The sequence below is a fragment of the Oryx dammah genome, unplaced genomic scaffold (assembly GCF_014754425.2).
Source record: "Oryx dammah isolate SB20612 unplaced genomic scaffold, SCBI_Odam_1.1 HiC_scaffold_7, whole genome shotgun sequence".
Taxonomy (NCBI): Eukaryota; Metazoa; Chordata; class Mammalia; order Artiodactyla; family Bovidae; genus Oryx; species Oryx dammah.
The window spans coordinates 24,449,224-24,465,543 of NW_024070191.1; the positions used below are offsets into that span (position 1 = coordinate 24,449,224).

The window sequence follows — 16,320 nt, forward strand, 5'->3', positions numbered from 1 at the left end:
TTTTCTTCCAAGTACTTAAAAAAATACGCTCTATGCTCTTAGAACCAGCTTGGGTTTAGAGTAAGACTTGAGAGGAAATAATGTTTGTTGGTCTATCCTGGGCCCTTCTGGTCCTGAAGTTTAGTAATTCCCTTGCCTTAAAGCCTACTTCTGGACTTTGATATGATTAATTCCTATCTCAAACTATGTGTTCAGTCACTCAGTTGTGTCCAACTCTTTGCGACCCCATGAACTATAGCCCTCCAGGCCCCTCTGTCCATGGGATTTTCCCAGCAAGAACACTGGAGTGGGTTGCCATTATACACGGAAGCAATTCAGTAGCCTAATGAGTAGGAAGCAGAAGCACTCAGAAAAGGATCTTTAAGTCATTCATACCATTAGAATCTGCCTAAATTTTACATGTGTTGGGAATCTAAAATACCATACTACCAAATTCAGACGCTTGCGTTACCAGTTCCTTTGCTTAAGCAACTTTTCTACAAGCAAAAGGATGTATCACACAAAGGATCATAGAAGACAGGGGTAGAGGCTCATCTTCATAGCCATTCTCTTTCCTGTCAAAGTTACCTTTCACTAGTCAACTTGTCAAAATGACCTCCAAACTCTTGCCTCTAGGTCACTGGTGACCCCGCACACCTCGCCCTTCCCCTCCTCGCTCAGTGGGCTACCTCATCATCTATGATTAACTTGAAATCAGTTCAGTGAATTATTCTGTCATTGACTTTTCTTGAAAATGTGACAGCAACCCACAAGGTGACATGAGAAAGATTTTTCTTTGCCTTAGTTTTCTGGTTTATGGCATGTGACTCTAGGGAGGCATAAATGTGGTGTGACGAATTTACAGTATTCAGAGGTGAAATAACATGATAGCAATTCTAGGATTACAGGGTTTACACAGGTTTATATACAGAGATGAAAATGGACCTCCTCACTGTCCAGGCACCTATGAATTAGTTGGCCTTTGCAGGCTCTCAGGTGTATGTTGAGTGTGGGTTATGACCAGCAGCCTCTGAAGCGTCCACATGAAGCTGGGCTTCAGTATCTTACCTGCCCAAAGGGTGATAATGCTTTCTTCCTGTCCTTTCCAGGCATACCCAGAGTATCTGATCACATACCAGATCATGAAGCCAGAAGCTCCTTCACAGACCGCGACAGCTGCAGAGCAGAAGACCTAGTGAACGCCCATCGGTAAAGGCCGGATCGGATTTCAGCCCGGGCCTGGATGACAGTGGATTGTTTTCAACAAAATCAATATTCTATAAATCCCCGACAGCCTAGAAATAAGCTGTTTGTCTTTTATAAAGCATTGCGATAGTGATGAATATAGTATGAGTAACTGATACATACTCAACTGCTACTGTTCCCTTTGAGGAAATGTTTACAGGGGCGGCCTTTTAATATATCTCAGGCTCATTTTCATTGCAGTTATCCATCGCTAAGACAGGACTACTTTGATCTAGACTTGGAAATGGGAAAAAAGACAACATAACCAATACTTTCCCAAATGTTCACAATTCACACACTACATTTGCTTTTCTACATACAGCCCGTGTATATAGTAAATATACACATATGACAGGCTCATTTTTTAGTTTTTTCTGAGCATTTATCATCCACTTTTTGTTGCTATCATTGTTGTTGCTTACTTTGAAAATGAGCCCGAGCCTTCCTGAGGATATTTTGCACAGTCACACTGACTAAAATCACTAGTGACATAACCCGAGCTTCTGGCTGAGCAAGGCTTTTAGTGTCCACTTTTTTTCCCCCACTGATTTATTTTTTATCTGTACCTCTTATCACCGTAAACGGAGATGGAAAGGAAAAACACATTTCAGTTTCCTTTTATGATTGGCCAGTCTTTCAAGGGAAGGGCACCCAGCATCCACCTGATTTAGGAACTCCCAGGTTCAGAGCAAGTCAAAGCCCATGAGAGCCACTCGCACTTCCCAACGCAGGCCTGCCTCCGAGGCGTTCAGGAAGTGCTGGAGGGCCAGGAAGAGCCAAGCCAGTGAGAGGCTGTGGTGACGTTCAGAGGGGAGACCTCTGGGGAGGCCTGTGAATCCAGAAGCATCATTAAGACGCGTGAGGGGCCTGAGGTGCGAAAATACGGGAACAGAAAAGGACCACGAGGACTTCTCCAAGATAACACTACTTCCCTTCACTTAACCCGCACCACCAGAACTGTCGCCCCAGAATCAGCTGCCTTACTTCCCAATTCGGTGGAATTACCAGGCTCCCGTAGAATCACAAAAATATGCTTGATTGTTTCTCTAGTTTAGAAAGCTGGGGTTCAGATCCTGTGTAGTCACTAGATAGGCACAAATGGAAGAACTCTTTTGTTTGCTCCAGATTTGGGGTTTATTTTGAGTGAGGTGCTTCAGATAGTTTACACAGGTCCCTGCACTAAATTTTTGAACCACTGTCTCAAACTGCTTAATAGATGAGGAGAACAAAAATGGAAACCAAAGCTCTTTCGGTGGTTTCTTAAACGAAAGGAGAGTCGTACTGCTCCTTCTTGAAGTCACTGCTTTGTTTTGCTTTTTTCCCCTCAACGTTTGTCAAGTGCACGTTGACACTTAAAACAAGTACCCGTGACAGTTCTCACACTTGTCCTTTTCATCTTCACTGAAGGTTGAACTGAGTGCATTAGCATATTGGACATGCTGTGTGTCTCCTCAGCTTCGAAGCAAAGTGATATAAATGTGGTGGAAAAAAAGGAAAAACAGTGTGATGCAAACTTGCCATTTCAGTTTACAGTCCTGAAAACTAATTTGCTTGTTTGTTTTTTTAATGCAGGTTGATTAAGCTGTGACTTCATTTAATCTCCTAAAGAAAAATAAAATGGTTACATGCAAAGATTCTAGAATAGGGTCTTAAAAATACACATTTTGCTTTCCTTTTGGCTTGAGTCCAATGCTAGAACTAGGCATCGGGAACTAGTTTTGAGTTTTATAGCTGAATCTTGCATGGGTCCTCAAAATTAAATCAAGAATTAGCCTCAGTTGTTGCTTCTATTGAAGTTTTAGTGACCCAAGCTGGGTGTTTGTGTCTTGGCTACTTGTTTAATAGCACTAGAATTCCACACAGAGCTCCCAAGTTTGATATTCATGAAGAGGGCTTTTTTCCTCCTTTCCTTCTTTTTTGCTGTGTTTGTAACAGTGGGTTGAAGGAATTGGCATTTGTGTCGTTTTCAGTAGCTGTGAAAGTGTATAATACTTGCCTCCAATTAGATATAGTTTAAAATGGTAAACACAGCTGTGATTTTTAGTTAAGTAAAAGGATGAATATGGTATGGATCTCAAAAGCTTTATAGCTTCATTAAAAACATAAGCCACTACCTACTCAACTGTGGTTATATGTCGTTTCCGTCACACTAACTAGGTTAACGGATGTGCCAGTTTGAAACTTCAGCCTTATATTTGAGAAGCTAAGCCGTGGTTCAGTATTTAAACTGCCAATGTTATATCTGACATTCTGTGTGCCGAGTAAAGGTACTGTGTAAGGAAGACATTTGCTGTGCTTCTTGTCTTGTAATGATTTGAGTATGTAGTAGGTCTTAAAGGAATGTGTACATATTACTCATCTGCTGAAGAGAATGAGGTAATCAATATCTCATAGGAGCCAAATACATTTTTTCAAAACTTGAAAACCAAAGGTTACCCTGAGCGTGTTTCAAGTTAGCAGACATTGATTGCATTTGGAATTTCCACCCATAGTAGTGTGAAAAACCCTTTGGGACTTAAAAGCATGGCATTCAGTTAGGCTGAAATGCAGTTAATTTCTTGTACACGCTCTATAGAAACACTAGCAAGTGAGGGCTTCCAGTATGCCCGCCCCTGAGTGGCCCCTCTGTTTCCCAAACCATATAGAAGAGAGAATCCAGACCCTCCACCAGCCCACTGCAGGTCTGACATCAAAGGGTTTCTAGCCCTGATGGCCCGGTTTGCTAGCTGTTGGCATCAGTTAAGTGGTCTGGACTGGGCACTTTTCTCTTTGTTCTTGGCCTCCTTCCCTTTTCCCCAGATTGCTAATCTGGATTTACGATTAGCTCCAGCAGTTACCTTTGACCCCACTCATTTGCCTCCTTTCTCTGTCTTGAGTCTTGCATACATACAGTGACTGTACCTCAGTTTCCAGTTCACAACCAGAGTCAGGTAGTAGGCCTCATGTTCTCTGCTTAGAAGATTCGGCCACTTTGTGGACAGATGACAGCATGGAACCCAGAGTTCTAATTCTATGCAGAATAATAGCAGTACAGCCAGAATCCTTCCTTTATCTTTTCCTTCTTGGAATTTGGAATTCCTAGCTTTTCAGTAACATAAGTAGAGTAAACAATACTAGGATGGTTGTGTGAAATGACATCCTTGTGTTCCTTTGAGCTTGATGTTAGTGGCTACGCTAATTTCCCTTTGCTCTCACAATAGCGAAGTGCATTGATATGTGCAGAGAAATGCCTGAATGTGGCAAATAAAGTAATATAGAGTAATACCATAGCCTCTATTCAAAAAATAAAATTTTGGTGTATGCTAGAAAACAGCATTAGAATGCAATAAGTTGTCTGTGTTTTCCTCTGTCTCACAGCTGCACAGCGGTTCTTGGCCACTGCTCACCCTCCTTCTTAAACACCTGTACCTTTTGGATTTCCATGAACACTTTCAAACAGAGATGGTGTGTATTTTTAAGCACCTTTCCCCTAGGATATCCAGATCCCATTTGTATGATAATCTGTGATAAACAGCCTTTTTTCTGTATTTTTCTTTGGGGCAGTTATCTGACATAGAACTATAGATTTTAATCATTCAGGCAGTGCTTAAAACTGACGTTAAGATAGGGTTTCATGTGTCAGAAATTTAAAGACTAAACTTTGATGTCAAATCAGTGACAGAGAAATTAAAGTTGGCTGGACATGCATGTCTAGCATATGAAAAGGAAATGCATTAAAAAAAAGAAACTTAAAAAGACTACTTCAGATGTGTGCATTCTGAAATTAATAGACAATTAAAATTTCTTAAGAAAGCCTTAACTATGGCAGAGAACCTTTAACCTTTTATATCCTAATAAACACAGAGCTGTAATTCCATTTCTCAACTTGTGAAAGATGTCAGCATGTTGGGTGTATCTCCATGTATCTCACACCTGGTAAACTTAGTTGACAAGAATCTGTTTTCTAAGGAATCCTCCTTTATCTGCAGAGGAGCTGAGAGAATCAAACCATCCCCCATTCCTCTGCATCTGAACTTTCTCAGTTATCAAACCTTCTGGTTGAGAGAAATGATTTCAAAACCCATGAAGTTTTGTGCATGTAAGGATTACCAGCAACTCATGAAGTGATGGATACCATGTAGAATTTGAATGTTGCACAAGCTAATTTTGAATCATTTAAAAATATAAACCACAGTGATAAGTGACAAGCAGTAGGAAGCTAAGATTTTACATACTCCCCAAGACTAAATATGCTCACAAAGTGACCAGTTTTAAACATCTGCAGAGGTTTTTAACTCCTTTGAGATAATATTCACACAGTAGAGGTGACTGCATTCTGACTCCTCATGTTTTCACATTTTCTTTTATGCTTTGCACTTGCACATCTCCATACACACCCCACCACCCATCTTTTTCAAACAGATTTCTCATGCTCTAGGATCTAGAGTGTTTGGTTATTCTCGTAAGCCTGCCCTTTTCCGCAGGCAGCTCTTGAAGCCCCTTGTTGTCTCTTACTGTTTGCAGAGAAGTACAGTTAAACCCTGGTGGAGTGGGGGGAGGTCCCTTACATGCTCCCAGCCCCTCCCAAGGCTCAGGAGGAAAAGCTAGAAAACACAATAAAAATTGGAAAGGAACCAAAATCTTTGAGGCTAATAGCCTAAACCTAGAAGCCGACCTTGACTATATAACCATTCTATTCATGACAGAATATTTAAACTTTTCATGTGCATAGAATACCTGCTTCTGCTTCCATTGTTTCAAGCTCACCCTGTCTATTGTCTTTGATACCTACAGACTAAAAGGTACTTATATCATGGTTTCTCAAAAACATTTACAAAACCAGCTTTGAGGAAATCGAGAGTGTTTCCTGGCAACAGCATTTGAAGTAGTAAGTGTATTTTCTCACTGTGATGTTGGTCTGTGTACATAACCAATGTAGTGTCTCTTCGGTTCATTATTGACGTTTTTATTTGTAGTGTCTGTGACCCACCAGTGGCAGAGAGTTCCAATTCACTCTCCTGTCCTGTTTTGCATTTGTCTATTTGTAGAATTGCCAGATAAAGGGCACCCAATTAAGTTTGAATTTCAGATAAATAATTGTTTTGCTTAAGTATGGTTTGCATTATTTGGCATATATTTACTGTAAAAAATTATTGTTTATCTGAAATTCAAACTTAACCTCCTGGGCTTTTTGGCTTTGTTTTGTTTCTTTTTACTAAATCTGGCAAGCCTGTTGATTTGGTCATAGGAAATTGCTTACAGCATCTAAATTCTTCTAGACTTCACTCTCTTTCACATGGATTGGAGGACCTTTTTTCCCCCTCACCCTCTTCTTTCCAAAAGAGAGCGTCAAGGAACTCAACCTGCCTGCATGGTGGGTTTCTATTTAAGACATCTTTATGATTATATTTAACCTGTAATTGTGCTTTGGCTAAATGTCTAACTTACAGTACTTGTAATTGTTTAATATTCAATAAAAACATTTTTAAAGTATATGGTATGTGGGTAGCAGTTAGCTCTGAAGTGTTTTCATTTCCCTGTTTGTTCCTTTCAACCTGACCAGCCTTAATGTGACTGCCCTAAAACTGCCGGAAAAGACAAACAACAGCTCCCTCTCATCTTCGGTCAAGTCTCTAGTGAGACCTGCATGAAGGCCCTTAGCCTCACCTCGCAGCCCACATGGGAGTCACTGAGGTACAATAGCAGAAGCACAGCTGCCTTTTGGAAATACCTTCACAACAACGGGGCATGCACTTTGGAGACAGACTTCACCCTGGCTCCCAAGGCAGCTGGGAGGCTGGCAAACTGCTATCGCTCCGGACCTCACTCCCTCCTTGTATCGTGTGGGGGTGTGGGGCACAGGAGCCAGTGGACTGCCTGCCTCTTGTGATGGCACTGCTTTGGTGGCTGTGACTCAGGCTAGAGAAAGTACACCCGGTGAATAGCGCTTGTGACCCTTTGTCATTGGGCATGGTTCACTTTTCCTTGTTATTTTATAATCATAGGACAGCACAGTGGGTGTCTAAGCTGAAGGAGCACCTGGCATTACAAAGGTCATCTAAAGACTTTCCTGGTGGCCCAGTGATTAAGAACCTGCCCTCTAATGCAGGAGACGCAGGTTCAATCCCTGGTCAGAGAATTAAGATCCCACATGCCACGGGGCAACTAAGCCCACATGGCCATAACTAAGATCCAATGCAAACAAATAATATAAAAGGTCATCAGTGCCCATTCAGCTGAGACCTGGCTGCCAAATTTGCAGCTTAGCATCTGCTCTAAAGACCTGCTTCTAGAACAAGGGGAAGGGGATGGTGCAGGACTTCAGTTAGCCAATCCCCACCTGTCCTATAGAGCTAATAATGAATAAAACTGACAGTATGTAGGTGACATGTTCATTTTGTTAATAGGATTCTTGGCATACTTGGTCAAAGGCTATTTGAAAAGTAATTCTATTCATCTCTACTTTCATAATTTGGTTTACAAGTCTGGAGAATGTTACACAAAGCATAAGATAAATTAGGTGTTTAGGAATTACAGATCCAAACTACCATATATAAAATAAATAACAAGGACTTACTTTTGGATGGCATCACTGACTCAATGGACAGGAGTTTGAGCAAACTCCTGGAGATGGTGAAGGCCAGGGAAGTGTGGTGTGCTACAGTCCGTGGGCTCACAGTCAGACATGACTGAGTAACTGAACAACAAAAAATATAGAACAGGGAACTGTAATATCTTGTAATATCCTAAATGCAAAAGAATCTATATATAAAGCTGAATGCTTTGCTGTATACCTGAAACTAACAGAACATTGTAAAATACCTATACTTAATTTTGTTTTAAAAAGTTTAAAAAGAAGAAAACCATGGATTGAATCCATGGTGGTATGAAGAGGCTGGAGTTTTCAGGAAACCATGGCTGCTGTGGAGCACCAGATTGCTTCATAACCCCCAGGAAATTCTATGGAGGCTCTGGATCTCTTCTATCTGCCAAGTAGGAATAATTTCTGCCAAAGTTATTTAGTAGGAATATTTGGAAGATATTCAAGTGCTCTTGGGGTCCTAAGAGAAAGCAGACGTGTAACGAGAAATCTGGCCAGCTACATAGTCTGTAAGTGCAGCAAGTTTGCTGAAAGACCGTATAGGATGAAGACACCTCAAACTGCCTGAGTTCAAGGCCCAGATCTGCCACTTACTATTAATAGCCAAGTGACTTTGGGAAACTCCTTACCATCCCAGTGCCTCAGTCCATTTTCTTTTTTTAATAAATGTATTCATTTTAATTGGATGCTAATTACTTTACTATATTGTAGTGGTTTTTCCATACATTGCCATGAATCTGCCACGGGTGTACATGTGTTCCCCATACTGAACCCCCCTCCCACCTCCCTCCCCATCCCATCCCTCTGGGTCATCTCAGTGCACCAGCCCCAAGCACCCTGTCTCATCCATCGAACCTGGACTGGCGATTCATTTCACATATGATAATATACAGGTTTCAATGCCATTCTCCCAAATCATCCCACCCTTACCCTCTCCCACAGGAGTCCAAAAGACTGTTCTATACATCTGTGTCTCTCTTGCTATCTCGCATAGGGTCATTGTTACTATCTTTCTAAATTCCATATATATGCCTTAGTATACTATATTGATGTTTTTTCTTTCTGGCTTACTTCATTCTGTATAATAGGCTCCAGTGGAACGTCCCTCATGGTCCAGTGGTTAAGAGTCTATGCTTCCAATGCAGGGGGCACAGGTTCAATCCCTGGTCGGGGAATTAAGATCCCATATGCCCCACAGTTCATGGGATCCATAGGGTCACAAAGAATTAGACACAACTGAGCGACTTTCACTTTTCATGCCCCACAGTTCAGCCAAAAATAAGACTATAAAATGAGTCTCCCGCTACTAGCAGTTCATAGAGTTGCTGTAAGAATTAAAACTAGCATTTTCTGCTGAGTTCTGTATGGCAACTGATCCTACAGAGTAGACCTGAACACACAGTAAGCACCTGCTGATTTAGGCCCTGGTCAGCTAGTTCTCATAAGGCAAGGTTGTTAAGAACAGAGGTTGTGGTTTATTTCAAAATGGCTCCTTTCTCTCTCCTACTGCCTGAAGAACAAGGATATTTTTCTCCAGTGTTTACTATGAGAACCTATTTGAGCTCCTGGAAATAAATTTCACAGAATTGTCACAGTCCCCGATGACTGGGTCCTGCTGGAGTTTTGAGCTCTCAGGGTTATCCATATTCAGCCTCTAGCAATTCATTGCAGTTCTTGTTTTCCTGATCAGTACTGGTTCCCCAAGCAACTTCAGCTCATGAATCTCAGCTCCAGTAAATTGTTATTTTCTGCATTTGCCTGTCAACTTCAGTCTCGAGGACAATTTCCCCTGTGTCCTTACCTCTCTTACATATCCTAGAAGAGTTGATTTTTCAACAAATATCCCATTGTCTGGAGGTGCCAGAGTTTGTTTATCCATTTAGCTACTGAAGGGCATTTGATTGCTTTCAAGTTTTGGCAACTGTGAATAAAGCTGTTAGAAACACCTGTGCGCGGGTATTGGTATGGACCTAAGTTTTCAACACCTTTGCATAAATATCAAAGTGCACTCTTGCTGGAACATATGGTATGTTTAGTTTTGTAAGAAATGGCCAAACTGTCTTCTGAGGTGACTATACCATCTTGCATGCCACCAACAATGAGAGTTCCTGTCGCTCCATATCCTCACTAGCATTTGGTATCAGTGTTCCAAATTTTGGCCATTCTAATAGGTATGTAATGGCATGTCGTTTTTCAAATTTGCATTTTAATGTTGTATGACGTTAAACATCTTTTCCTATGCTTATTCCTCATCTGTTTGGTGAGGTGTTTGTTCAAGTGTTCTATTTTTTACCCAGGTTGTTGATTTTCTTAACATCCAGTTTTAAGGGTTCTTTGTATATTTTGGATAGTCGTGCTTTATCAGATATGCCTTTTGCAAATATTTCTCCCAGTCTGTGGCTTATCTTCAAGCCATGAAAAGACATAGAAGAAACATGAATGCTGAGCAAAAGAAGCTGATCTGAAAAGGCTACAGGGTATATGATTCCAACTATATGACATTCTGAAAAAGGCAAAACTATGGAGACAAATACAGAAGTGGTTGCCAGCAGTCAGGAAGGGAAAGATGGCTAAGTGGAGCACAGATGATGTTCAGAGCAGTGAGAATACCTTCAAAGAAACCGTAAAGGTGGATGAATGTCCCTGCACGCTTACCAAAACCCATAGAATGTACAACACCCAGAGTGAACCCTAATGCAAACTGTAGACTTTGGGTGATTGAGGGAGGAGGGAGGGGGGTTCAGGATGGGGAACACGTGTATAACTGGGGCAGATTCATGTTGATGTATGGCAAAACCAATACAATATTGTAAAGTCATTAACCTCCAGTTAAAATAAATTTATATTAAAAATAATAAAATATGACAGGAGAATGTATACAAAAAGAATGGAAAGCAAAGACTCAAAAAGATACATATTTTTTTAAGCTATTATAAACAAAGTCAAAAAACAAATGACAAACTGGGAGAAATGTCTGCAATTCATGCTGTAGAAGGGCTTCCCTTGTAGCTCAGTCTGTAAAGACTGTGCCTGCAGTGCAGGAGACCCGGGTTCCATCCCTGGGTTGGGAAGAGTCCCTGGAGAAGGCAATGGCAACCCACTCCAGTATCCTTGCCTGGAAAATCTCATGCACAGGAGCCTGGTGGGCTGCAGTCCATAGGGTCGCAAAGAGTCATGCACGACTGAGCGACTAACATTACTTACTCTAGAAAGGGGCTAATCTCTTTCATACAGAGAGAGTTCCTAAAAGACTGGAAGATTATTTAAAAAAAAAAAAAATCAGGGGAAGCAAAAAATGGCGCCTGCAAATGAGCAAAGTTTGTGACGCAGCAAGCTTTTTGTCTCTGGTTGAGCTCTTCTTCCCAGGACGGAAGAAAGTGCAGGTTCCTCACTGGGCAGCACGGGTACGAGCAGTGGGAGGTGTACCTATAAGGCGGCGATCAAGACTCCAGCATCTTCCCTGGCTGCATCAACAAGGCTGAGGTCTTTGAAGACCAGGTAAACGGACGCCTCAAGAAGGGACTGGCGGAAGGTAAGAACTATGTGCTGCTCCCAGTGGCTGCTCGGCATTACCTTGTCAACCGGTGTGTTCTAGAGCATGAACCAGCCTCGCATGGAACGCAAGGTCGTGGAACTGCCCAGCATGCACAAGGTTGAAATGCACCCAGTAGAACTGGTGCTCGTCCCGCTCAGTGATACGGACACACCTCCCACGGCTCAGCTCAGCCCCGCAGATTCTAGTGACTTCGTTTTCGCGCAGCGCTCGAGAGCAGTTTCCGGGGCACCCCAGGAAGAGACCCGGCTGTGGCTCAAGAACGCGGAGGGCCCTTTTGAGAGGTTGTGCGACGCCCACGTCACAGTGCTTGACGCCCGCTCTCGAGACTGAGCAGGTGGTCGTCATGGAGACCCGAAACAAGGATGGCACCTGGCCCAGTGCGCAGCCACAGGCCACGAGCGGAGCGTCGGAGGAGGGTGAGGATTTCCAAGGCCAGCCGGGCATCTGCGGTCTCACCAACCTGGGCAACACGTGCTTCATGAACTCGGCCCTGCAGTGCCTCAGCAACGTGCCGCAGCTCACCGAGTACTTCCTCCAAAACCGATACCTGGAGGAGCTCAACCTCGGCAACCCGCTGGGCATGAAGGGGGAGATTGCAGAGGCCTATGCCGACCTGGTGAAGCAGGCGTGGTCCGGCCACCACCGCTCCATTGTGCCCTACGTGTTCAAGACCAAGGTCGGCCACTTTGCGTCCCAGTTCCTGGGCTACCAGCTGCATGACTCACAGGAGCTGCTGTCGTTCCTCCTGGATGGACTGCACGAGGACCTCAATCGCGTCAAGAAGAAGGAATACGTGGAGCTGTGCGCCGCTGCTGGGAGGCCGGATCAGGAGGTGGCCCGGGAGGCCTGGCAGAACCACAAACGGTGGAACGATTCTGTGATCGTGGACACTTTCCATGGCCTCTTCAAGTCCACCTTGGTATGCCCTGACTGTGGCAATGTGTCTGTGACCTTCGACCCCTTCTGCTACCTCAGTGTCCCACTGCCTGTGAGCCACCAGAGGGTCATGGAGGTCTTCTTTGTCTCCATGGACCCCCGCCGCAAGCCCGAGCAGCACCAGCTCCTGGTCCCCAAGAAAGGCAAGATCTCAGATCTGTGTGTGGCTCTGGCCAAACACACTGGCATCTCTCCAGAAAGGATGATGGTGGCCGATGTCTTCAGTCACCGCTTCTATAAGATCTACCAGCTGGAGGAGTCTCTGAGCAGCATCTTGGACCGAGACGATATCTTCATATACGAGGTGTCAGGCAGGGTGGCTGTTGGGGAGAACTCCAGAGAGGACGTTGTGCTTCCTGTCTACCTGCGGGAGCGCACCCCAGCCCGGGACTACGGCGGTTCCTATTACGGCCTGATGCTCTTTGGACACCCGCTTCTGGTATCGGTGCCCCGGGACCGGCTCTCATGGGACGCCCTGTATCACATCCTGCTGTACCGCCTCTCACGCTACGTGACCAGACCCAGCTGGGATGAGGAGGATGGGGATGAGAAAGACCTGGAGGGTAAGGACAGCCTCCCTCAGCCTGGACATGGGCCTGCGGGCAGCTCCCAAGACCCTGGGCTGGAGCAGGCTGGGTCCAGCTCTGGAGTTGTGAGCAGTAGTTGGGGCCCTGTGGACACCTCTCCTGAGCCCTCTCACTGGCCCCAGAGGGTGCGGCACAAGCACCTCTTCACCCTGCAAAGGGTTAATTCCAATGGGACCAGCGACTGCTCAACCTTCAAGGAGGATACTCAGGCGCAGCCATATATCGCCCTCGACTGGGAGCCAGAGATGAAGAAGCGTTACTATGACGAGGTGGAGGCTGAGGGCTACGTGAAGCACGACTGTGTCGGGTATGTGCTGAAGAAGGCCCCAGTGCAGCTGCAGGAATGCATCGAGCTCTTCACCACCGTTGAGACCCTGGAGAAGGAAAACCCCTGGTACTGCCCCACTTGCAAGCAGCACCAGCCGGCCTCCAAGAAGCTGGACCTGTGGATGCTGCCAGAGACGCTCATTATCCACCTGAAGCGCTTTTCCTACACCACGTTCTCCCGCGAAAAGCTGGACACCTTTGTGGAGTTTCCTATCCGGGACCTGGACTTCTCTGAGTTTGTCATCAAGCCGCAGGACGACTCAGCTCCGGAGCTCTACAAATACGACCTCATCGCGGTTTCCAACCATTATGGGGGCCTGCGGGACGGACACTACACGACATTTGCCTGCAACAAGGACAGCGGCCAGTGGCACTACTTCGATGACAACAGCGTCTTGCCTGTGACGGAGAATGAGATTGAGTCCAAGGCAGCCTATGTCCTCTTCTACCAGCGCCAGGATGTGGCACGCCGTCTGCAACCCCAGGCTGGCTCATCGAAACCCCCGGCATCCTCTGCCTGCGGTGCGCCACCCAAGTCGGGGTTCATGGATGTAAACTGAGGGGCTCCGGCCCCACCAGAGGGAAGGAAGCTGTCCGGGCTCTCTTCCTTCCCGAAGCCACCCCCATTCTCTTACCCGTTAGGTGCCCCGCACCAGGCATCACAGGCTTAGTCGTGGCTGCTGTTCTCCTGTGCTGTTACATTGCTCTCTCCCAGGGAAAAAGAGCTCATGGCTTCATCCAGCAGTGTGTTCCCCACCCGCGTTTGCCCTTCAGAGCACCGACCTTCCCTTCTATTCTCTATTTATGATTCTCCCCTTCCTTCTTGCCCTCAGTCCGGGGTGTTTTCAGGGGGTGGGGGTGGGGTGCACCTGAACAGGGTGTACCTGAGCAGAGGGTATTTTCTTTCTGAGACCTTGTACCTTGCACTGTGTATATATAAAAGTGCCAGTGTGTTCCTTAAAAAAAAAAATTCAGATCAAAGTTATAAACACACAGTTCATAGAAAAATACAAATGGTTCTTGAATGTGTACAAATTGCTCTATCTCATAGAGAAATGCAAATTAAAATTAGTTAACACAAGTTACCTCTCAGACTGAGAAAACTCAGGAAGTTGTGTAACAAGTGTTAGTGAGTGGGTATAAAAGCAGTGGATGGGGGGAGAAGTTACATAAATATGAACATACTATACCTTCATGCGCTTACTCAAATGATTGGAATAACTTCTTGGTGAATATGTCAAAATCTGGTAACAATTTTTTTAATCTAATAATATTGGTAAATCGGTGGTGAGGTGACTTAGTTGAAGGAGGCATTTTATTATATAGGTGTCTATATTTTTAAAATTATTGATCTATGTGAATAATTTATCTACATGAAAGAATTGGGAGGGGGGGCTTCTTTGGTGGTCTAGTGGTTAAGACTTCACACTTCCACTGCAAGGGGCTTGGATTCAGTCCCCAGTCAGGGAGAACTATGATCCCTCATGCCATGCGGTACAGCCAAAAAATGTTGAAAAGAAAGAAATTAGGAGTAAATCATCTCATTTATCTTTGGGTTGAAGCGATTTCCACAATACATCAAGGGAAGCAAGATGCAGAAACTGTGTATTGTATGATGTTGTTTTTATAAAGCAAATAGCAATAAAATCCCTATATGTAGTTAAATGTATAGATACATGGTGTAAGCACTTTATACCGTTATACCATACAATACAACACATCATATTGTGTATGACTCTGTGGGGATAGAGAGCAAAGGAAGGACATGTGATGGTTAACAGTGGTTGTTTGCAGAATTTGGTGGAGGGAGACATGTGAAAAGAAAATATTTTTTAACGATATGGCTGACATTTTTGAAAGAAAAAAACGTGTGCATATATATTTATGTCTATCTGTCTGGAAAATAGAACAAAGATAGAAACATCGTCTGCAAGCCACAAGAAAACATAACTATCATGACTCTTTGTCCATGAGCTAGAACATGAAAACACACGTGTATATATGTATATATGTATATATGTATATATGCACACACACATATATGTAGAAAGATGGTCATGGAATGTTGAGGGTGAGTGTTTCAGAGATACAGGATTTCAGGAGATTTTTTTGCTTTCTAATATTCGGATGTGTTTGACTTTTTCAATAAAACTATGTTACTGTGGGAAGGGAAGAAATTGAAACGAGAATAATACATGGTTTCTAAACCATGCGGCTCAGTAATTCAAGGCCTGTCTCTAAATGTACAGTCTGATTTCCAGGTGAAGTGCTTCATTCTGTTTGAAAACTTAAAAGCAGGAGCAGTCGTCCTAGAAATGAAGACAGTTGTGACGATGACGACAGAACCTTAAGTGTGTGGTTCTGCTAGCATCTCTGCTGTTTTTGCCCATTTGCTCAGAATGTTGGAAGAAAATCGTTTCCACTGGGAGATGAAAATGAAAAGGCCGTGGAAACATCACTTTGGCTTTCTTGCTGGATCCCCTCAAAGCCATGGGTTATATTTTAAAAGAAGTAACATTGTTGGAAGCAGATATCCAGAATCAGCATTCACCCTAATTACAGAATTCAACCTATAAATCTACAGTCATATTTCTATCAATTGTCATGTGTTCTCTAGGATTAAAAAATAAATCCCCCCAAAAAATAATAAATCCCCACTGTTACTTAAAATGAAAAGGAGATGTATAAAGACATACCAGATAAGAGGTGACCAAGCAAATGTAGACATGGTATTGTTGATTCCCAAGTATCAATAGAATGGCATTCAGTTCAGTTCAGTTCAGTTCAGTCGCTCAGTCGTGTCCGACTACATACATGGAAAATGAGAAACATCACCTACCTATCAACCACGTGCTACATGCGTGCTAAGTTGCTTCAGTCACATCCAACTCCTTGCAACCCCATGAACTGTAGCCCGCCAGGCTCCTGTGTCCATGGGGATTCTTCAGGCAAGAATACTGGAGTGGGCCACCATGCCCTCCTCCGGGAGATCTTCCCAACCCATGGGTTGAACCCTTGTCTCATGTCTCCTGCATCTTTACCTCTAGCGCCACCTGGGAAGCTGACCACAAGAAGCTGTACAAAGCACAACTTCATGCATGCGAGGCATC

General features: G+C 44.0%; 2 protein-coding genes across 2 annotated transcripts in view; both read left to right on the forward strand.

The window, feature by feature from the left end:
• The window catches only part of TNKS (tankyrase), a 156,018-nt gene extending 149,320 nt beyond the window's left edge, over window positions 1-6,698 (forward strand). Inside the window, exon 27 of the mRNA XM_040242882.1 lies at window positions 1,089-6,698. Coding sequence (XP_040098816.1) covers window positions 1,089-1,175 — 87 coding nt within the window. The 3' untranslated portion in view covers window positions 1,176-6,698. The remainder of the gene's footprint in view (window positions 1-1,088) is intronic.
• Window positions 6,699-10,971: 4,273 nt separating this feature from the next.
• Window positions 10,972-15,700, forward strand: LOC120865607 (ubiquitin carboxyl-terminal hydrolase 11-like). The gene is given in 2 exon segments (XM_040242884.1): window positions 10,972-11,675; window positions 11,677-15,700. Coding segments are annotated over 2 exon segments (2,367 nt in total). The 5' UTR covers window positions 10,972-11,402; the 3' UTR covers window positions 13,771-15,700.
• Window positions 15,701-16,320: the final 620 nt, after the last annotated feature.